Below are 24,454 nucleotides of genomic sequence, written 5' to 3'. Positions count from 1 at the left end.
TGTTCTGTGGGAAAATGGCAAAAGAAAATGAATTATACACAGTGAGAATACCAAGATTTCTGTATGGGCCCTCACCACTTTCTCAATTCCAAGGAAGTCGTCCTTATATAAAACATATTTGGGCAAAGAACTTCTTTCAGTGCATTTACGCTCATATCAATTGCTTGCACCATTCACTCGTTCATTTAATAAATCTTTTGTGTAGGATTATGTAGATTCTAAGAGTACAGAAACAAGTAAGCCTTTGTTTATTTTGTTTAAGGAAAATTTACTTCCTTTGAGGAGCTCACAGTTTAGATTAAGGAGACAAAATAGTCAGCTTTGATTAAGGGCAGCGTGACTGAGGGTAGTTCAATTATTGACAAATCAAAATTTTTCTTATCAGTGCAGCTAGAACACAGTAGCTAAGCCTGCAGTCTACAGAGCATGTCCCCCTGACACCCTGTGCACAGCACTGTCTGATGGCCTGGGAGGTCCTCAGAGAATGTAGAAAGGAAATATAATGTATCTGAAAACACTTCATTTTCCAGTATGGACCTAGCCCTGCTTCTGCCCACAGTGTGCAGGCTGATTATGTGGACAGGATGCTCATGAAGTTGGAGAGGGCCTGTATGATCTACATTAAAACTGGACTTCATCAAAGCAGATGGTATACTTACTTGGAAACCCAGAATAGTAACATGGTACTCACAATTAAGCTATATTTCTAAGTTTTTGTTTCCTTCCATCTGGTTAAGCACTTGATTACCAGGTTATTTGGAAGAATTTTAAAGGAGAGAGGGCAAAACGGAGAATATCCAATTAAAAGATATTGATAAGCAGAACATTTGGTTTTCCTTTCACTAGTCTTAGGGAAAAAAAATGTAGATATAGTCAGTGCATTTCATGACATCATCTAAAAGTAAGAATGCATTGAGGAAAAATGGTGTCTTTTCACAGGGTTCTTGAGTTCTGCAGGTGAAATTGTGCATAGTAATCAACAGTACTGTTCACCAGTGTTTCTGGCGCCCTGCATTCCCAGCAAACGGTAGGATAGTACTTCCCTGTCCTTTTTAAGTTTGGCATGGCCATGTGACTTACAAGGCCCAACAATATATGAATGGAGGTGATAACATCACCTCCGGGAGAAGTTTGAACAGCCAGTGTATCATTTGCCATGCTCACTTAATTAGTCTGCCACAGCAATGGTCAATGTCACCTTGGGTCCCAGGGTAAGGACAATGCAGAGTGAACTTCCAGTGGACCCATGAAGGAAATGTAGTGTGAGCAAAAACTAAACCTTGTGCTTAAAGCTGCTGAGATCTTGGGGCTATTTGCTCCTGCAGCATAACCTGGACTACTCTAACTGACAAAATGTTGGAAAGGAGAGCTTATGTCACTGCCAGGCTGACTGTATGAAAATCACAGGAGGGACGGTTCCTCCTGTATCCTTCTAAGTTGTTCCATGTTCCCTTGCAACTTATCTTTTAATTTTAAAGCTTTGAGCTATACTTTGAAATCTTATAAAGGAATATAACTTTATTTATTAATCTTCTGCTTTTGTTTTTGTATTTATTTTTGAAATAGTAGCAAGGTGTGAAGGAAGAAAAAGCTATAAATGGGAAATTTGAAGATGAAGGTTAGTTGACTGGTTTACTGGCTCTGCCACTAATCATCTGTGTGACTCTTAAACTAGTCCTTAAGGTCTTAGGATCTTGCTTTTCTTGTTTGCAGCACAGATAACTTGAATTAGACATGAGATGGCAAAGTAGCATCTCGTGATAAATTGCACCTAGCCCTGAGATTAGTTTTGTTTGGTCCTCCCAGAAGTGGGCTCCTACTTTCAATTAAGCCATGCAAAACAAAAATCTATTTGTCAACATTAAAATTCAAGAGCAATCACATAAAATCCAGCTTGCTTGCTTGTCTACTTTCTTTTCTACATGTATTTATTCAGCAAATCTTTTTTGAGAGCTTACTGTGTGCCATACACTCTTACAGACACCAGGGTCACACTTACAAACAAACAGACAAAAACTCCATGACCTCATGGAATGACATTTGAGAAGATTTCCAGCTTCTCTTGAATATTTGGAAGATCTGGCAACATAAGGTCCATATTCCAACAAAGCAACAGTTGCTGGGAAGCTGGGGGTCTACTCCCTGTGGGTGAGGCATGTGGTCTGCTCCTCCAGGTTCAGAGAGGCCCACGTGGGCATCACTCTTTCTGCCTGGACCCTGTGGGTCTGTGAGTTTGTGATGACCCCTCAGAGACCTTTATTTCTAACAACCATGATTCTAAATGTATATTCAACCCAAAATGAAAACTGAGTATTTTCAAATATGTTATAGAAAATCATGAGCTATGGATGTATATTAAAAAGCAAAGGCTTTTGCCCCCTATCCTGCTTAGTCCTATTGTCTCTCACTTGACTGAACTCTTCCAGAAAGAAAGAAAGAAAGACATCCAGCACACTTGATGTCTCCTTGGCTTTCTTCCTGTTCCTTTTACCTCTCTGTCACTGCTTTTCCAGCAGGCTTTTTATTCTGGAGATGCAGATTAGCTTTGTAAATAACCAAGAGCACCTCTACCTTAGGTATCCTAAATATCTAACTACCTGCCTAAAATTTCAGTTGAGCGGTTGAATGGGAATTAGCAGATTGCTTTAATGGAAGCAATATGCTAATATTGCTGGAAGGTCCTGTTTGCTCTACAATGTTATTTGCTAACTCATTCACTGTTTTCCTTCCCAATAAATCCAAGAAGGCACGTGGGTGCAGAGTAATGGTTCCATGTTTCAGCTCCAATGGGAACTGACTTTGTGAAAAGTCTGAGGGCTGGGATACACTAAAAAATTACTTGCAAGGCTATTGTAAATCATCTGTCATATAGCCATTCTTTTCCCTTCTGCCTTTTCCTGCTCTTTTGCTCTTTGTTTCTTCTCTTCCGCTAGGTGGAATTGTGGATGAGTCATCTTTTTGAGTCATTTCCTTTATTAAGTGGCAGGGTTAATGGCATCAAGATAGAGAAGAAGGGAGACAAAACATCAAAGCTATTACTACAAGTATTAATGGATGGATATACACATACATCTACACCCACAGTGAACACACATATATTCCATTACTCAAGTGAAAGACAATTAAAAGACTGTTTTTCTCTGTAAAAAAGAATTCATCTAAAGGCTGAGATATAGTAAGCCAAGTTTCTGCCAGGCAAAAATTTATAACCAAGTTATAAAAGCTTGAAAATAGCAAGACACAATGGAAACCCTGACATAATCTTAATTACACTGTCACCAGACGCAATGTTAAAATGTACATGTAAAAGTTCCTTTATAAGCCTATGAATTAGTCCTGTGGATATGTCTAGAATTATATTTCTAACTGCTGACAAACCTATCCCACTTCTGAGTGGAATAATTATTCTAGGTTCCAGATCAAAGTCAGTTCTTTTCAGTCAAGATTCTAAAAATATCTCCCTGAAACTGAAAAACACCACCAAATATTAATGGGAACAATAATAAGAAGAACCATTCTAACAACTAACATTTATTGAGAACTTATGCTCTGGGCCCTGTGCTAGTCATTTCTCTCATCTTATCTCATATAATCATCCCAGCCTCCACCCTGTGACGGGGTTCATGTACAGGTTATTCTCCATTTGCTTCTGCCGATCCACTCTCCATCTTTCTTTACCCTGCTTTGTGCCCTGGGCTCTGACCTTCATGGATTTCATCTTTGGAGTTCCCATGTCTTCTGGCTTCTGTCAGGTTCCCAAAGTAAGATGAGAGTAAAGTCTGGTATTTCTTCTCCCAACTTGAGCTCTTTTGGCTGAGAACTGGCATCTCTCTTTGTTACCCGCCTCCTGGCAGGAGCCCTCTTCCACAGACACTACCCTCTCTTCAGCTGCTGGCAGCTGCTCCCCTCTTCAGAGTTGGGAGCTGCTTTACTAGCCACAGGATGCTTTACTGTCCTTTGTTGACTGCCCTTAACTCTGCCTACACTTTTATCCCTTATTAAATTTTCTCAATTACTTTGAGTGTGCCACCTATTTTATGGACCCTGAAAAGTACAGTACAGTCAGTTCCCATTTTATAGATTGAAAACTACTGAGACTGACCTATTATGGGACACATCCAAGATTGCACAGCTGGTAAATGCTAGAGTCAAGATTTGATCTGAGATCTTACCTCAGCCCAGGCTTTTAACCAATATGGTATATATTCTGTAACAGAGTCACTACTGTGTTGATTTTCTGCAGAGGTGTCAAGAAAAGAGTCTAGGCTTCCAGCCCAGTAAAGAGCTGACTTGACTTTACCACTGCTTGGCTGGGGGGGGGGGGTGGGGGGTGTTGGTTTTCTAAGCCACCTGGCTTCTCTGTGCCTTGGCTTCATCATCTATAAAATGCGGGAAATAAGACTTGTTCCACTTAACTACTCAGGATTCTTGTAAGAATAAAAATGAGAAAAGAGATGTGAAACAACCTTAAAAAGATGTGACTGCTACATAAATGTAAACTAGTTTTTTTGAGTTGTACCATTTCTAACAGTATTAAGATATAGATCTCTCTGTATGTATTTATGCATATGTGTGTGCATATGCACACATGGAATTTCTCTTTTATTCATTCTATAGATTAGAATACCATTATTCTTCTATGATACAAACACGTTGTCAGGTTATCTACTATTATTTTCCCATATTTGAACGTGCAGTTCAAATTTTATATGTTCTAAACATTAGGACCCCACATTCACATTCAGCCATTCTAGAAAGTAAGAAAATTGTATTCACCATTATCAGTGCTCTGTGTAATCAGACATACCTATAACTTCAGAGAATATGATAATACAGATATGAAGATATATTTTTATAAAGTGGTTTTATCCCACATGAGTAGATGAGAAACATTTTCCTATAACTTCAGAGAATATGATAATACAGATATGAAGATATACTTTTATAAAGTGGTTTTATCCCACATGAATAGATAATAAGAAACATTTTTCTTAAATGGGTTCATTTATGCTACAGTTGAGATACAAATACGTAGTAGTCATGATTGAAATAAAAATAAAAGCTTTTCTAAGGGATAGTAAAAAGATGAGGCCAGGCGCGGTGGCTGACGCCTGTAATCCCAGCACTTTGGGAGGCCGAGGCGGGAGGATCACAAGGTCAGGAGATCGAGACCATCCTGGCTAACACCGTGAAACGCCGTCTCTACTAAAAATAGAAAAATTAGCCGGGCGTTTTGGCGGGTGCCTGTAGTCCCAGCTACTCCTCAGGAGGCTGAATTTGGAGAATGGCGGGAACCCGGGAGGCGGAGCTTGCAGTGAGCCAAGATCTGGCCACTGCACTCCAGCCTGTGCGACAGAGCCAGACTCCGTCTCAAAAAAAAAAAAAAAAAAAAAAAGATGGATTCCACTCCTTTACATCAGCTTGGAGGTAAGTAGATATTTGATAATATTCCAGGACACAGGTCCTTGGAAAGAGAACCAGTATTTGTATCTGTAAAGCCTCAGGTCATGAGGAATTCCAGGGACCTCAGTAAGCAACGTTATCCTGGCTGTGGAAGTGGTGGACAGGTGGGCTCCCAAAGAATCTCAGGAGTTTGGCTAATGCCACATCATCCAGCAGAGGCAAATCCAAAGCCCCTGAGTGCCTGAATGTGCTATAGCCTACAAACCCCAGTACTCCCATCCCCTGCTTACAGATAGATGATGATGACCTCCTTTTCCATTGGCAAGGCAGGCTGGCCACCATAAGAGAAAAACAGCAGGCACTCCCATAGGACCACTGAGACAAGCCTCACCTTCCTTTGGCCATGTTCTGACTCATTCTCTGACGCTGGAAATATCATGTAATTATTTGGTAATGCAATTGTCCTATCGACAAAGTATGTACCAGCTTCCCGCCTCTTGCTTACATGATGCCAGATTTTTTGGACACCCAAGAAAATGTTGCAATAGAATTTTTTTTTTCTAGATGCAGTCTCCTTCTGTCACCCAGGTTGGAGTACAGTTGTGCAATCTCGGTTCACTGCAACCTCCATCTCCTGGGTTCAAGCAATTCTCCTGCCTCAGCCTCCCAAGTAGCTGGGACTACAGGCATGTGCCACCATGCCCAGCTAATTTTTGTATTTTCAGTAGAGATGGGGATATCACCATGTTGGCCAGGCTGGTTTTGAACTCCTGGCCTCAAGTGATCCACCCACCTTGGCCTCCCAAAGTGCTGGGATTACAGGCATGAGCCACTGCACTCAGCCTGCAATAGAAATTGAAGGGCAATTATTTGCATCTTGAGCTCAAGTCACCTATGCACCTGTCATATGTCTTTAACTTATGACTAGCTTTTAATCAGATAATAAGCATTTGGCATTGAGTGTTTTTGATGTAAAAGATCTTGGCTCAGGGCCATGGGGCTTCCTCATCCTCGGCAATCCTGCCCATACTGCTTCCTAGCTGAGTAGGCTTACGGAGGCAGTAATGCAGAATGGTGGGGAGGCTGGCCCCTGGAGTCAGGCAGGTTGGGTAGCCTTTGATAGAATTCCTTTCTGAGCCTCAGTTTACTTGCCTATAAAATGGAGATAATAGCACTAACCTCACAGGGAAGTTGGGAGCCTTATATTAGAATAAATATAAGCATTTAGTAACATGCCTGGTACATAGTAACAACCCAACGCATGTTAACACTGTCCCTGAACACTTGTACATTTTTGACACAGCACCTAACATACCAAATACATGTACTACATTTTTGCCTTTTTACTCTCACCTCCAACTCTGCCCCTCAAGTGCTCTGAACTGTGCCCAGTATATAGCATGTGCTCAATAAATATTGGTTGAATGAATCAAAGGAAAGTATAGATGGGATCCCTGCCCTATAGGAGTTTACTAATGAATTGGCAGATAAGACATTTATATGCCAGATACCTAGTAATTATGCCTAGCAGAAAATAGGTGGAATGGGAGTGTTAGACACAGAGGCGAGAGACAGACAATACTTCTAACCAGATGGGGAAAGAAGGCTACATGGAAAAGGGGGACTTTGAGCTTAAATCAATACCATGAAAATGAGCCAGTGCTTAAAAAAGGAATTTCACTCCCCACTCTGGTCACTCAAACACTGACAATACTTTTTCCCTCCATTTTCTGGGTTTTAGCTTGATGCTTTAACATGATGACAGGCAGCTCTATTAGTTTCCTATTGCTGCTATAACAAATTATCACAAAAACAGTGGCTTATAACACTACAAACTTACTTTCTTACAGTTATGGAGAGCAGAATCCCTAATTCAGTTTTACTGGGATAAAGTCAAGATGCAGATGGGGTTGATTCCTCCCAGAGCTTTTAGGAGAGAATCCATTTCCCTTGCCTTTTCCAGCTTCCATAGTTGCACTCCTTGGCTCTCAGCCCCTTCCTCCATCTCAAAGCTAGCAGCGTGACATCCTCAAATCTCTCACTGCTCCATCATCACATAGCCTTCTGTCTGGCTCTTCTGTAGTCAAATATCCCTCTGCTTCACTCTTGTAAAGATACCTGTGATTATGCTTAAGAATCACCCAGATAATCCAGGATAATCTCCCATCTCAAGATCCTAAATTCAATCCCATCTGCAAGTCCTTTTTTCCATGAACGTGCACAGAGTCCAGGGATTTTGGTGGATCATTATTCAACCTACCACAGTGGCCAAAAAATAGGGGTGGGAGGAAATGTTTTCAGAACACTTGGATTTTTTTTTCTAGTCCATTTTAATATTGAATCCAGCAAATGTGCCAGTGAATTGATAATATATTATTTTTTACACTGTCTACCGTTAATCAGAATTTGCTTAAATTCTTTCATTGGATTTCATTTAAATGTATAAATTTGAGCTATTGCTATTTGGTACTAATGCTGTGGAAGTATAAGACCATCGATACTTCCTGAGAAACAGAAATGTGAAGCAAAAAGACCCAGTCTGCAATACTGGGTGAGGTGCAGGGTTGAGGAGACACAAGACAGGGAAGGAAGTGCTCACAAAGTGGACAAAGTCCTCAGGGCTAGTTGATCCGGCTGGAGCCAGGCTTGTGGCCATTTCTGTTAGAAGAGGCAGCTGTTAACACCTTTCCTGCCTTGAGAGAAAGTTCCATAAACCTTGGGGAGAGGGCCAAATGAGCAGTCAACCTGCACCCTTTGAGCTTGCAGTAATCTTTTTCTTTATAGTAGAATATGACCACTCAAATGTACATAGAACTAATTTCATTATTATGAGATGAAGATGATGATGATGATGATGATGATGATGATGATGATGATGATGATTTTACCCAGGCTGGAGTGCAGTGGTGCTATCTTGGCTCACTATAACCTCCACCTCCCAGGTTCAAGCGATTCTCCTGCCTCAGCCTCCCAAGTAGCTGGGATTACAGGCAAGCAGTACCACGCCCTGCTAATTTTTGTATTTTTAGTAGAGACAAGGTTTCAACATATTAGCCAGGCTGGTCTCAAACTCCTGGTCTCAAGTGATCCACCCGCCTCGGCCTCCTGAAGTGCTGGGATTATGAGATATCTGACATAGCCACAATGGGCGTTCATACTTACACATTTTGGGGAAATTTTGTTGGTTTTAGCATATGAAAAGTCTCCTTCTTACTGGAACTCTCAATAGTTCATTTTTCATGCGATTTAAAACCTCTGGGAACATGTCTTCTTCAAGATAAGGATGTAGCCTTGATTTCTGTCTTAAGTTTAATACCACATCTTCCACCAGAGGTGATGGTTTATGTTAATGTGGTCACAATACCTGTCGCCTACTTTACTCAGCAATAGCATCCACACTGCCAGTCATCTCATAAACCAATTTAACACTGCAATTGTGCATGTCAGTAAGCTCTGCTCATTCTAATAGCATCATGTTCCCATAGCTACTAATGCATTTCAAGGCAAGGTTGGGGGAGCACACGGCAGTTTAAAATTATAGATAACAGGAGAACTAAAAGTAACATAAATAAAATGTGTGATGAGTGGGGTGCTCCAAAACTGATTGCTGCCCAGGCAGGGACATGCAGCTTATGAATGGATAGCTGTCAACAGGCTGCAGAGACTTTCTACCCAGTAACACGAAGGGACTCAAGGGCACACTGCACTATTCGCAGTCAGTAAATGGGGCTGAGGAAAGAGTCAGGAGTAACAAGTCACAGTCGTATTGATGTGTCCCTGAGCCCCACACCAGAGGTTTGGAATAACTTCCTCAGGAGCACCTTTGCTGCTTCTTTCTCTCACACACCAGCCATCTTCCTAAGGCATCCTTCATATTGGACCACTCACCCAGTGCTAAAGTATATGCAATGACTCCCATTGTCTTTCTGATGGAGGCCAAATTCCTCCTGTGGAAGCTTGGGCACCCCTGGCCCAGGTCTGCGCATGGGTGCAACTTGTCATACTCCCCATGCCTCTGCTCCAGGCAGGCTGGTCGTCCCTCTACTTCACACAGCCCACCTGCTCTCCCCGCTTCACTCACCCACCATCTATCCTTCAGTGGTAGGACCCAACCTCCACCTTCTCCCTGAAGCCTTCTTGATAACTCTCTGGTCAAAATTCATCTTTCCCTTTCCTATTTTCTCACAACACATACTCTTGCCTTAACTTGTCAGGGTATAAACATCAATTGGTTTTATTTTTCCTACTCACAACTTTCAACGCAACTTCTTGGAACCCTCTCTCTCTTTTCCACAAGGTGATACCTTCCATCGAGCCTCTGTTAGCTCAATTCCATTACGTTTAAATCACTTTTCTTAAAACACGTTCTAAGATTCAGCCCTGCTGCTTTTAACATGTTGACCTCACATTTAATTCATATTTCCATCCGTTTCCATCCCTGACCCTACCCTAATCCAGTGCTACTGGCACATAAAAGCAGGAGAAGAAGCGGGGAGTCTTCTGCTCCTCAAACACCATCTACTCTTTCACTTGCACCTGCTTCTGATGTTGATCCAAGAAAATGAGGAAAATGGAGAGGAGTCTCCTTTCTGCTCTGCCTGTGGAGAGTTCCAGTCCTCCCCACATATGGGCCATCATTGCTGCCCTGGCTCATTTTCTTGAAGCTCAACAGTGGATGCTGGTGGACAATTCTTAGGAGGTAGGACCCTTTATGAGATAAGCTGATAGCTTTTTGTTTGTTTTGTTTTGAGATGGAGTCTCGCTCTGTTGCCCAGGCTGGAGTGCAGTGGCGCAATCTCAGCTCACTCACTGCAAGCTCCGCCTCCCGGGTTCATGCCATTCTCCTGCCTCAGCCTCCCGAGTAGCTGGGACTACAGGCGCCCGCCACCCTGCCCGGCTAATTTTTTTTTTATTTTTTAGTAGAGACACGGTTTCACCATGTTAGCCAGGATGGTCTTGATTTCCTGACCTCGTGATCTGCCCACCTCGGCCTCCCAAAGTGCTGGGATTACAGGCGTGAGTCACCGTGCCCAGCAGTTAAGCTGATAGCTTCTTATCATCTCCTCTGGTGCATATCCAACCTGTCCCACCCAGAAGTCTGTAGCTTGGAAACTCATCTCTTTGGGCTCAGTGTTCAGGGCCTGCAGGACCAATCAGGATCCTGTTTTCACACTTCTTCATACTTCATGCCTTTGCCCCATGTCACACCACCCACCTCTCTTCTGACCCTTCCTCCACACCCTAACAGCAGCCAGTGGCTTGAAAACTATCAAGATGGCATTCCATCACCATCTTGGATTTTGAGGATGTTGTACAGTCATGGCAAGTTTTATAAGTGATTCTCTTGGAGTCTCCCTGTTGGCTTGGGGGCAGGGAGAGAAATACCCCATTCTCTTGAGGAGAATTAGTGAGGGGAGAAAGACCACTGCACTACTGCGCAAAGAGGCCTCTCATTCTTCCTCCAGTTTGCTTCTTTATATTAAATTGGCGGAGTAGACGACGGAGATGGTGCCAAGATTGATTCCGCTGAAATCTCATCACTCAACAACCCCTGTTGGAGGCACTTGGCAGCTGTGTGAACAGAATGCATAGGACTAATCTCACTCCCTGAATAATAGAAAACATTGCACTAGGCACTTGGCTTTCTCTTTAGTTCCTAGAATTGTGAAGGCCCGCAATTCTAGAATTCTAGAACTAATTCTCTTTAGTTCCTAGAATTCTTCTGCCCCTGCAATCTCTGGCTTGTAACACTTGATAATCAGGTTGATCACAAAGAGGGCAGCAGGACTGAGGACTGCCAGCCTTTACATCACTCCTTTTGTAAGCATATGCCAGATCTTTCTTTAATGCTGATCACAAAGATTGTGTGAGCTGGAATCCATGGTTTGTAACATTCCATTTGATATATTATTTTAATTTTATTGGGCAATCTACTTTATATTGTCTAACATTGTTCTCGACTCATTTAAGCAGGTAAATTTTGTCTCCCCAATAAAGGTAAAAACTGAAAGGAGTAGCATTCAATATTTCTTTTGCTTTATGCAGAAACCCTACCATGGTGCTACGCACAAACAGATAAAAACTAGATTTGTTGACTTGAATGGAACATGAACAGCATGCGCTTATAGGCCCTGAGAGCCAGTGCTGGCATCTGTGATGGCTTCCCACTGCCACATAAAAGCCAGAGAGGGCTGAGGCCTCTGTGGTAAAGACAACTGCAGCCTCATTCAGGCTAATAAAGCTGTATCTACATGATACTCAATATTAGTTTTGTTCATCAAAAACTTAGATAAGTCAGATTTAAAATTCATATTTCCAGTGTCAGAGATATAAAACACCCATATGATTAGGTATTTGCTTTTTATTAAAAAAAACTGATATATTGTTTATAACTCACTAGGGAGCCAGAGAGAAGTAGGTAAGACAAGAAAAAAGTAAATTTCTAATACATTTCCAGATGAAATGTTTGATTTCCAGTTTTGAAATTGGAAGGATTATTTTTTCTTTCTAGAAGAAGAAAAAGCACGAAAAATAAATAATGGGCCCCCAATTAAAAGGGAAAATAACTTTTATTGAAAATCTGAAAGCTAATGCTAATAAATTATTAGTAAAGTGTGTGTGCCAATTTTTAATTTTTATATTACATATTTCCTAAATTCTAATCTTCCATCATTTGAAAAATGCACCATCCATTTAAAAATAGCTGTTCAGAACAAAGAAACATGATGACAAAAATTCTGATGCTTTCTAATATTAACATGATAAAACTAAAGTGTCAGAATGCTAAAGTCAGTGCTGTGCTAAGCCTTCCACTCAATCCTCTTAACAACTTGTAAGACAGACACTCTCATGATCTACATTTCACTGATGAAAAGCTTGGCCAGCATCAAGAACATATAAGTGGCAGTGCTGGATTCAAACTCAAGGCTAAGCACTACAGCGGACAGCCCCAGAAGAGAAACTCCATATGTGAGAGAACTGCATCATTATCATCATGGGCTTAGCTACGGCTTCTCACTATTTCCATCCCTGCCTCCACAATTCAAGCCACCATTGTCCTCATGAACTGACTATACACTGTTTTTTATTGACCTCTCAGCTTACACTTGTGCCCCTATAGTCTATTCCTCACCAAGAAACCCGAGAAATCCTTAGGAAGCCAAAGTCAGATAATATCACTCCTCAGCTCAAAATCCTGCTCCATGTCACCCAGAATAAAATGAAAAGTCCTCACCATGGCCCACAGGGCCCTCAATATCTGGCCCATTCTAACCTTAACATTCTCTTGATTGTTCCTCAGACACACACTTGGGCCTTTACACTTGCTTTTTTCTCTGCCTGGATTGATCTTCTCGCAGATACTCAGAAGCTCACTTGCTCACTTTCTTCCAATCTATGACTGAAAGTTATCAAATAATGTCCCCTGCCCAACCTCTTTCAATAGCACCCTCCACAACTTTCCACCTTTTGCCCAGCTTATCTTCATAGCAAGTATCACCTCCTGACATGCTAAACATTGTTTCTTTTTCTCCTCTTCTACAATATAAGCTTTTCAAAGGCCAAGGCTATTTTGTTCACTCCCTCATCCTCAACACCCAGAACAGTGCCTGGCACAGAGTAGGTGCTTAGGGAATGTTTATTGAATGAATCAACTGACTCCAAATCATATGGTTAAGAATCCATGGCTGGGCGCAGTGGCCCACACCTGTAATCCCAGCACTTTGGGAGGCGGAGGCAGGCAGATCATGAAGTACGGAGATCAAGACCATCCTGGCTAACACAGTGAAACCTCATCTCTACTAAAAATACAAAAAAAAAAAAAAGTTAGCTGGGCGTGGTGGCGGGCACCTGTGGTCCCAGCTACTCGGGAGGCTGAGACAGGAGAAGGGCGTGAACCTGGGAGGCAGAGCTTGCAGTGAGCCGAGATCGCTCCACTGCACTCCAGCCTGGGTGACAGAGCGAGACTCCGTCTCAAAAAAAAAAAAAAAAAAAAAAGAATTCATATCTACGAGCATGATGCTCAGAGACTATATTCTGTACAGCCTTATTTTACTCTGAAAAATCAAAATTAAATATGAAGAAAGTTTGAATAACAATAGTTTAGTAATGAGACAGACCTGTCCTGTAACTCCTGCTCCATTGTAGTTGGCATGATGACATTTCAGTAATAATATGGTCAGTTGACAGCCTCCCATTTACACATCTGCACCTTCCTCGGCCCAGAGATGAAGTGAGCCACCTTGGGTTCTCCTCCCTCAGAGGGGAAATGACAGCACCAGAATGATTTCACAGCCCTTAATTTTCTTTTTACAGTTGGTCCTGCACTACCAAACTCAACTTCAATTTTAATAAAATTCGCTCATGTTCCAACTCTAACTGGAAAAGCAATTTAATCATTCTTTTGAGAAATAAGTGTACTGGCAAGGGGAACTTTTTAACCTAATAAATCATTTTCTTTTCTTGTGGAGGGAGACCAACAATAGAAAGAAAATGATGAAAAGAATCCAAACTTAAGAAGTTCTCTGTTTTCATAAAAATAATCTCTTCTGTTCTAAAATCAAATCAGTATAGTCTCTGAATGGCTAAGTCTGGAGACTCATGTCTCTTTGCAGTATGAAGCATATGTCCTCATCTTTGTCTCCATGCTTTGGCTGGCTGGTTTCTATCTTGAAATGATGCCTGAATTGTCCTTCCTGCTCTCCTCTTCCATCTCCCAAAATGTACACGAAGCAAGTAAGAATCTTAGGTCAAAAACTTAGGTAGCAAGACAAACAACATGTTAATATTTTTCTATGAATTAACTTAATTTCACCCCAGGGACTCCCTCCTACCAAGCCAACAGGAAATTTAATTTTTAGACAATATTAACTCCCTCACCACTCCTCCACACTGATGCTGCTGAGATTGGGCCAAGGTCCCCGGGTCTTAGACTCTTAAGTGTCAGGGAATTCTGTCCATGTTTACCACATGATTATGGATGATTCTGCCCATCATTGGTCATGTGTCTATAGCTGTTCCAAACCACATGTTCCTCAGTTCTGCTGCTTTCAAGCCACACCAGGGGCTTCACAGACCTTGGGAGAGGTTGGAAATCCCTAGCTGGGGATCCAGTCTCTCCACTATCACAGGGCCATGTCCACAGGGCCATCATGTGCCTTGGACGCTTAGGCACAAGGGAGCAAGGCTTATGGGACTCACAGACTTTACACCAAACCAGCAGAATCTCACCTTAATCTGGGAAATGCCTTTTATTTCAAACCTGACTTTCTGTAATGGACTTAGACATCTGGGAACCAAAAACACACTTTCTGCAAATAAGAAAGCATAAGCTACTTGCTTGAATATAGTCAAGTGAAGAGATGCAGGGAGGAACACCACATGTTAATATCTTCAAATGGCCTCACCAAACTGGAAACTGGAGGATCCCATCTTTGTTCATGCAACCTAGAAGAAAAAGCTGTAGCTCTTTGCAGGTCCGGGTGAATGGACTTGGAGTTGGGATTTCAAGTGGCCCTGCTGCCTAGGCCTGGACTATTCTGTCTCCTGGCTACTGCAGCCCTTGAAAAAAGGCCAGAGTGACTGAACATGCCACACAGGGAAGACTCAGCTCTGTCTGTGCACCACATCTGCTCAACATTCAAAATCCATGTTATTCTAAGAGTTTTGGAATAGTTATATCACTTTTGCTAATTGATCAATACTAACCTGTAATATCAATATAAATAACATGCCCCCACATTATAGCTTCCAAACAGATACTCTCTTTTTGTTACTTTATCTGTTCACTACTTTAAGGAATACAGTTTTATAAGCCATGTTGCTTCCATCACCCCCTCTTTGTAAAGGATCAAGTGATAACTCAGGAATCGCTACCTTACACTGACCCACATTCTGAGCAGACCAACAAAAACAAAGACTCAAGAAGTCCCTGCACAATTCTCTCCCCAGGACCCCGCACGCAGCTCCACTCTCTCTTTTGCAACAACCTAGACAATGACCAGGAAATGTTTCTTGAGGACATGTGTGCTCTTTAGCGTCTAAACAGTAGGACAAATTATTACAAGCATCTTTGATTCCTGTCTCTGTTGGTTTTACATTTCTTTTCTTTTATAACCTGTGCAAATTTGACAGCCACCTTAAATCATTTTCTGGAACAAGGCTGGGTGTAAGTAGATATAACAGAAATTATGTACAACTATTAGTTTCCAGTCATTACGGCAGAATAATTTGGGGGACAGCAAGGTTGGTCAGGCTCTTCAATAACCAAGGTCAAGAACAGATACGATTCCTATTTCCAAAGGAAAGAAGCCCATCATGAATGTGAAGAGAAGTCTCATAGAGAATTAAGCCTGCACTGGAAAGCAAAAGGGTTGTATTGTAATGCAATCCCACAGAAGACTTTGAAGCTTATGAAAACTGGATCACTCATGCATCCATTCATCCATCCTACAAACCTTTATTGATCACCTACAACATACCAGGCCACCGTGGTTAAAACAGGAATATTTTGGAGCCATGCACATACAAAGCTAAATAACAAGACCTACTGCAAAGATATCATATGTTCAAAGAACTTAATTTTTTTCTTGTCTCTTTGTCCCATTCTATGCTGATACTGATATTAATGATAATTTTAATGGATAGTAATTGGTGCTTCAGATATATGGTCGCTTGCAATTAAGAAAACAATCTTGAAACTCTTGAAAAAGATTACCAAGTCCATCTTACAGACACTGGTAGTAAAGACAAAGCAAAATAAATTGATACTAGAGTCCCTTTAGCTACTATGCCATGCTTCCACTGAGCCATTCACCCCTACAACCTCATTTATGTGTGCAGCTTAGCACACATCACACACACATTCACATACTCAATATAAATGATGGGCTAAATATGTAGGATAAATACTTGCCATAAAAATCACCTTCAAAACATCTATTACTTCTTTAAGCTTGATATTAATTTACCTATTAACACCTGATGATGCATTATTCCTCCCTTGAGGCAGATTTCTAACAGCTTGAACTGCCAAAAACAAAAAACCTCAATGGCTGCTGAACCTTCCATTAGCCTTTGGATTCTGGCATCAGTCCTAAGCTCTTTAGTGCATGTTCTTTGTACCACCACACTGCTCCAGTCCTGCCTCTGCCCTGGTTTTCTGAGCTGAGTAATTATGGGGGACATCCCACTGCTACATGCCAACGAGGGAAATTAAAACCTTGTTCAGAAATGTCATTTGCCAATATTACATTCCTTTTAATCCTGAGTCACTATTGGTATAAACATACGCTGGTCAGTATAACAGAAAGTAGGCCAGAAGCTGTCTGAACTTAGAATTGAAATCAAAAGTCCAATAATTTAGACTACATAATATACCATTTAGTTCTGTTTAAGTTGTGCCTCAGCTGCTGTAACTTAAAATGGGCATAACATTGCTTGCTACCCCCTTTCAGAGTTTTTCTCAAGGATAAAAATAATAGTAGTTAAACTATTCAATCCCTTGGTTTGGATGTTGACATGAGGTAATCAGCATAAATAATGATTTTACTGGCAAAGAATGTTAGTCAGACATTCTGATAATTAGCATTTGTCTTTTGTCAAACCCTGTCCCCAAGGTATTTCTATCTCAAAATAAGTAGAGACTGTACTAATATCCTTAGCATGAATAGCAACAATCAAAATGATAAACTAACATTTTACAAATGTTCTATTTCTAAAACTAATCATTATTAAAGGCCAAATACTTCTCAGTGATACTGTCACGTGACAGTACTGCCTTTCTGCTAAGAAACGAAATTGTAAAACACTAACCTCATCACATTTGCTTCATTAATGGTCATCAATGACTTGTAATCAGGCAGAATCCATCTGCAGAATAAATATGCAGACTTCGATTTGCTTATTTTTCTTTTCTGCTGTCAATATGAACCAACATTGTCATTGTTGTATTTGCATTAGGCTCAAGCAAAATGTCTTTTCTAAGTTAGAATACAGACCCTGGTGATAATAATTTGGAAGGCAGCAAGGGTAGGTCAGGTTCTTCCCCTTACTATCCTCGATGTAGTACTAGAGGGACTTGATGTGCACTGTTCACTCTAAATACACTGCCCTGCCTATATAAAGATGGCGCCACCTAGTTGAAAGTGCTTGTGGAGTTACCTAGCCCTGTGAGGGGTTCTAGAGCAATATCCTCCTGTCCCTGTTTTAGAATGACTTCCTTCACTATTGCATTCTAACCCATGCTTTGCTTCCCAGACTCTATGTCAGGGTGGTAGCAGAGTTCACAATCAGCAAGGTCCCCCAGGGGCCATTTCCTCATTTCCATCTTATTCAAGCATGGTGTCTCTTACAGCCTCCAGGAAACAATATCTGGCCACAAGAAATTAAATTATAGGCGAAGGTTGAGTTTTAACTCTCGATTCTCCTGATTTCTGAATTCCAAGAAAACCCTTTTCCTAACTCACTTTGATTTGTAACCACTAATATTTCTCCCCAGATGTAATGCAATCTGGTACTTTTGCTTGTGTGCCAGAAGGCAGTATATAGACTTAAATGATTTGAAATCAAGAGTATAACCTTCAAAGCCCAGTATTCTAGGGAGTGATAGGAGAGCTGTAGGTCTTTGGAAAGAACCAGGGAACACCCAGGTGTTGGTGTGTGAGACAGAACTTCACAGAGGTGAAACTGCATCAGATTTAAAAGATTTGAAAATGTGTGTCATAATAAACTCCTTCTTTTCTCCTCCACGACACTGCTATGACAATGTGAACAAAGCAGGGACAGCGTGAGTTTTATGGAAGGGTTAAGGTCTATTCTGTGATGTGAACAGAGCCTCCCAGATGCACTGGGAATGCGCTGCTTCATCTCCCATGATCCCAAGTGCTAGAAAGAAGTTCTATTCCTGTATCTCACTGATTACAGTCATGAAATTTGGAGGTAGATATATTTTTTAAGTCATGAGCATTTTAATTACAGCTTGGTCTTTGTGGCTCTCCATTGATTTTCAATTAATATTCGCCCCTTAATCTAGTTTGTACTTACTTAGGTCTTGGTAACAAAAAAAGAACAACAACAACAAAAAAAAGCAAAAAGAGATACTCCCATAGGTGTTAGTGAGGGGCTGAGGGAAGCAGAGCAGATTCAGATAGTAGCTGCTGTAATATTAATTGCAAAGGCCAAGACTTTACCAAACTGTAGCCACACAATGTAAATGAGAGTTTTATTTCTGATTCAAAACCCAAGCTGTAGCCTTACTCAGAGAAAATCCCCACCATACAGCATTTCCAATGATCCCATTATTCTTTTTGCTGGCTTGCTTCACCTGAACAAGTCTTACATTGTAGAAAAAGTGATGGGGATCTGATGCTAGATATTTTAGGGTTCCTTTAACTCTCCCCTCTCCCATATAACACTTTTTGCATGATATGGGTGGCAGGCTGTATAACGGCCCATGAAAGACGTCTATGTTCCAATTCCTGGAACCTGCGCACATATTACCTTCTATGGTAAAAGGGACTGTGTAGGTGGAATTAATTAAGGATTCTGAAGTGAGGAGACTTTGCTGGATTACCCAGGTGGGCTCGATGTTGTCACAGCAGTCCTTTAAGAGGCAGGCAGGAGAATCGAAGTAAGAAAAAAAGATGTGAAGACAGAACTGGAGGTTGGAGTGATGTGCTTTGAAGATGGAGGAAAGAGTCAAGGAATGCAGGCAACCTCTAGAAGCCGAAAAAGCCAAGGAAGTGGATTTCCAGCCAGAAGCCTCTGGAGGAAAGGAGATTTGCTGACACTTTAATTTTAGACTTTGGACCTCCAGAATTACAAAAGAATACTTTTGTGTTAGTTTAAGACACTAATTTTGTGAAAATCTGTTATTAACAGCAAGAGGAAATAATACAGTGTGAAATTTATAGCTTTGCTTCTTAAGGATACTTGCTGTGCCCCCTTGTAAAAAATCACCTCTTATTTTGAAACAGAACCCACAGAAGGTCCTGCTGAAGCCCTCAGGAAAAAATATCAGGTGAAATTTGGAGTTCTCTGGCAAATGTCCACTTGTTTTTCTCATTAAGGAATTATCCCGAACTTTTATGAACTAAGATCCAAGCCTCCTGATTTCCAAAAGATCGCTTCTGGAGAAACTGTATTTGAGTGAAAGTGAAACCTTAAACTCCTTCCTTGGAAATGAAATATAAGCCATTATTGAGTGAGACATTGTATGTTAGACCATGGCTTTCCCAACTCCTTCTTTCTATTTGGGTCTCTTTAGAGTAGAAGTTCATTTATTTTCTCTTCATTAAAATGAAATAAATATGTTCTTCATCAAGATGAAACCTTCTGAAATTAGGCTGCTAAGATTTCTTCTGAGCATTTTCAGTTTTTTAAGGTAAATGCACAGACACCATCACGCAGATGTGCTTGTGCATATACAGGTAGGAAATTGAGTAGTGAGTCAAAAGGTTTATTTTCCTCAAATGCCTCAGAGGAATTCTTTGCTGATTCTTGAGTTGAGAGAGAGTAGCATTCGTTAAAGCCATGTTATTTACGCAGTTGATTTTTATAACAAGCTTCTTGTTGTGGTCTCAGGCCAGACATTTAAAAAAAAAAAAAAACACAAAAACCTAGTTTAAAGAGGAAGCTAATGAAAAAGAGGAAGCTTATTAGCATGTGTTCCTCAGGAAAAATCTTGCATTTCTTATATAAGAGCTCTGTTAAACCAGATGGGCTTTCCAGTAGATGCGAACTAATCACGAGGAGCTCTGTGCTTGTAATTTCTGGAGTTGAGCCCCTCCATGGGCATTCTCCTGGAAGATGTTAATTACCCATACAGAAAACTTCTCTTGTTAATCATAGAAGTCATATACAGTTGCATTTATATTTAAACCTCCTATGTTAAAAATAAATTCTCTATAAGAATATATCAAAAAGCAAATTAATCACAGTACAAGTTGTTAGCTTTTCTACCTGGATACTCAACTGTCATTGAAACCTATGTGTCAAATTTGGCCTTTTCATATTTCTTTAACCCAAGAAACTTCAACTGTCGCCATTATAATTTTTCGAGTTGATATCTCATAAGAATTGCTATGTGTCAGCATAGTCATCCCCCATTACTCTAATAAATAGGTCAGGATTTTTTTAATGTTTTACAGAAATTGTTTCATAGAATGATTCAAAACATGAAAAACATTTTTTTTTCTTCGAAAACAGGAAGCATGACCAGGGCATGCAGGCAAAAGGATACAGCATGTTTCTGTTATTAGGCAATCTTGCTATTCTATACTGAAAAGTCTAGACTTTGACTTGGAATTGTATCCAGCACTGAATGACTCAAAGAAGAGGTATTCATCGTGTAGAGGGTTTGAATGAGAGTTGTAGTTACAGTTGGGAATCAGAAAATGAAATCTAGGAGAAAACGGCTGGAACCATTCTGGAAATTAGGAAGCTGAGTCGTAGTAATGGTTTTCAAGTACCACCAACCATATGAGGCAGAAAATTGTAGTTAGCTCATTTTCATGTCAACAGAGGACAGGACAAGAAGTTATCCGTGCAGCTTTAAAGAAGCCGAGTCAACTGCAAAGAGGAATTTTGTGATGGGGAAATATTTTTTGACTCTTGGATGGTTTCGTAGTAGAACAGTCAGGCCAGATCTGATGAAGACGTGCTAGGATGAGAATGGGAGAGAATCTCCCTCCCCAGGTATCGGAAGGAAGTGGGAGTCCTCTGTATGCCACATGTGCCTCCCTTGTCTTGTTGCTGTGCCCTTGGTTTCTTGTTTTTCAATCTTTTATACTCATTTTCCTCCCTGACTTGACTGTTGGAGTCCAGGCAATAGACAACAATTCTGAAAACCCTCACCTTATCACTTCCTCTGAGGACTTTAGAGCTTAATGAATGATTCCGATTCTCAAAAAGAAGAGCCTAATTTTTTCATGACTGCTGTGAAAGATTACACAATATTTCTTCAGAGGCCTTTACAAGTAGTTGCTGCACAGTGCAAATTGGAAAAACAGGACAGATTTCTCATGAGGGCTAGACCAGATGGCCTGTGTGAATGCTCTCAGAGTCCTCCCTAGCTGTCGATTCCAAGAAAAAAAAATCACTGCTGGGCTTCTGTTTTGGTTTCCAATCTGGGTAAATGAAAATCAACCTGCAGTAAGGAATTTTAAATGTATTTTGATTCTGACTTTCAGGAGCAAGCTTTCAAAGTAATCTCTAAATGCATGCAGGAGAGTTAAGTATGTTCAGCACAGAATGCCCAAATGAGCATTTCCTGTCCAGTGTTGACATGTGGCATTGTTCAGTCATATGTGCCCATGGTTTTGTAGATCTCTTCCTGAGAAGCCTGTGCTTTAGACACTGTGATGCTAAGCACGCTATCATCTGGAAGTTGATTTATGTCCAACTTGAGAATATGTATCAGTGGAGAGCCTCTGTGGCAGCACTGTGGGGTCCTCACAGCTCTGCAGGAGATAGAGAAAGCTGGTCTGGCTCTCTCAGCACACAGCATGGCTTTGCTTCTTCCAGAGATAAGAGCTTGGGCTCCAAATTGTGCATATGTAGAGAAGGGGATTGTCCTGTCTAGAAGTGTTTCATGTGCTGTGCTTCTTTCCTGTGTTGAAAACTGGGGCCTACCCAAGAAGCTGCAATGTGGAAGCGAAAGGAGCATAAGGAACTCTGCCCTTGGAGTCAGGACCTCAGTTTGGCCTTGTGCCTCTGCCCAGCTTACTGGGTAACTCTGACGAAGGAACTAGCCAATCTGTATAAAACAAAGTGAATGGCTGGGTACGATGGCTCACGCCTGTAATCCCAGCGCTTTGGGAGGCCGAGGCCGGCGGATCACGAGGTCAGCAGATCAAGACCATCCTGGCTAACACGGTGAAACCCCGTCTCTACTAAAAATACAAAAAATTAGCTGGGCGTGGTGCCGGGCGCCTGTAGTCCCAAGTACTCGGGAGGCTGAAGCAGGAGAATGGCATGAACCCGGGAGGCAGAGCTTGCAGTGAGCCGAGATTGCGTCACTACACTTCCAGCCTGGGCGACAGAGTGAGACTCTGTCTCACAAAAAAAAAAAAAAAAAAAGTGACTGTACTAGATGGCATCTTAAGTTCCCTCACCAACCATTGCTAACTCTCTTATTTCTAGTGATCACATAGTATTACTAATTCTCAATATTGAAATGAAAATTTAAAGAACTTTTGCCTTGAATTCTTCAGACTCAATCACTCTATTTCTCATTCTTAAAAACGTGAAAAACTGGTTACAAAAATGTTTTTAAGCATACAATATGATTAACTTGCAACATCAAATCTTCTTATGATGCCTAATAGCTATTTATCTGAATGGCTCTGACATTCTTCAAGAAAAAAGTATGAATTAATTGATGCTTCTGAATTCTTCTCGTAAGAGAGTTTTCTCTCCTAAAAAAGTTTTTAAAGGATCCTCAAAGCAATTAAGAGTCCTATATTTTGATCAAATTCACTGAATCCAAATCTCATACTGTTCATAAAATGATGTACTGAAGATAGACTACGAATTTGATGAAAGAAATTTTAAAAATCAAAGTGAAATTTAGGAATCTGGTTTTCCTTTTGAATGTGATGGAATTTTTTTCTCCTCTCAGAACATTTCTCAAATTACCATAATGTTTGCAGAATTTTTTAAAACAGAATTTCTTTAAAATAAGTATACTTCTAAAGAGGATCATTGAGTGGATGTGGGATTAAGGACTCCATGTGTAACAACCAAATTGAAGATTGCAGCTAGAAAACTGGCCATTTCCGGAAACTCTTCAGACTCCTTCACGTGCACGTGCGCACATGCATGCACGCGCGCACACACACACACACACACACACACACAGCCCCACAGCCCCCACACACACTTCCAGAACCATAGAACTGGAACAATGTTTGCGTAATAACTTCCAGGAGGCTCCCTCCCCTCCTACCATTTTCTCACCATCCCATGGATGCCAGACTTCTGACTGCTGCCTTGCAGAGGTGGAATAAACTCTATGAGATTGAATCAGCAACTAATTTTTAGGAAGGCTTCTCCACCTCCCCATTCTCACCATTTTACTTTGAGGCAGAGAGGAAAGCCCATACCCATGGGTGTCAGTGGAAATGACAACGATATTCTTTACCAAAAAACAATAACAAAAACCAAAAATAAACCAAGCAATTTGGCATTTCAAATAACCAAACTGCTCTTTTTTTCTGGACTAAAATCAAATATTTCTGTTTGAAACACAGCCACAGAGCTGACTCTCCTTTTCCTCCTCTTCAGCCCACCTATTTCCTCCCACTTTTCCCCATACGGAGACTTGCATGCACACACACACGCACACGAGCACACACACACACACACACACACACACACTAAGTGCCTTTTACATAATGGGCTGACAAGATTGATCTTTCACTTGAATTGTTTTAATTCAAAAACTACCCACCATTCGTGGGAGGTAAAGAATGGTGACTGTGACATGTGCTTTAATAAAGAGGCTGTGAAAGGAATGGCATGGGAAAGGCATCTGGTATCTGGTCTGAGTCTTTTGCATACAGTCCTGACTCTCTATAGGAAAACAGAGAGTGCCATGGAATTTAACATAAATTTTCTTATTCCATAGCTACAACTCTTAGATTTTTTGCGGGGGGAACAACTGCCAGATTAATCCTTTCTTAACAGAACTTTGTAAGCAGACATCTTGCTTAAAAATCCTTACCAGTCCCTCCATTGCTGATGTTCCCTCGTGTCTAAATAGCTTACCCTCCATGGAGCCATATTCCAATCTCTTTTTACCACTACAAGATTCTTTCTCACCACTTCCCTGTATAAACCCTCTGAGTGGAAAAAAAAAAAAAAAAAGCCAACCTCAATACATACTGTATTATGACATTTATATTCTTGAAACAATAAAGTTATAGAGATGACTTGAAAATTAAAGTTATAGAGATGACTTGAAAATATGGCTCCATGGAGCCATATTCCAATCTCTTTTTACCACTACAAGATTCTTTCTCACCACTTCCCTGTATAAACCCTCTGAGTTGGG

General features: G+C 40.9%; 1 protein-coding gene across 5 annotated transcripts in view; it reads right to left on the bottom strand.

The window, feature by feature from the left end:
• LOC105488578 (potassium voltage-gated channel subfamily A regulatory beta subunit 1) overlaps positions 1 to 24,454 on the bottom strand; it is a 501,524-nt gene that overhangs the window by 223,942 nt on the left and 253,128 nt on the right. The window contains exon 1 of one of the 5 annotated variants that reach the window (XM_071091129.1): positions 17,215 to 17,258. The exons of the other annotated variants lie outside the window; for them this stretch is intronic. Coding sequence (XP_070947230.1) covers positions 17,215 to 17,243 — 29 coding nt within the window. The 5' untranslated portion in view covers positions 17,244 to 17,258. Of the gene's footprint in view, positions 1 to 17,214; positions 17,259 to 24,454 lie in introns of those variants that run through there. 5 annotated transcript variants of the gene reach the window in all.

The sequence above is a fragment of the Macaca nemestrina genome, chromosome 2 (assembly GCF_043159975.1).
Source record: "Macaca nemestrina isolate mMacNem1 chromosome 2, mMacNem.hap1, whole genome shotgun sequence".
NCBI lineage: Eukaryota > Metazoa > Chordata > Mammalia > Primates > Cercopithecidae > Macaca > Macaca nemestrina.
This window is presented reverse-complemented; position numbering and strand designations above follow the sequence as displayed.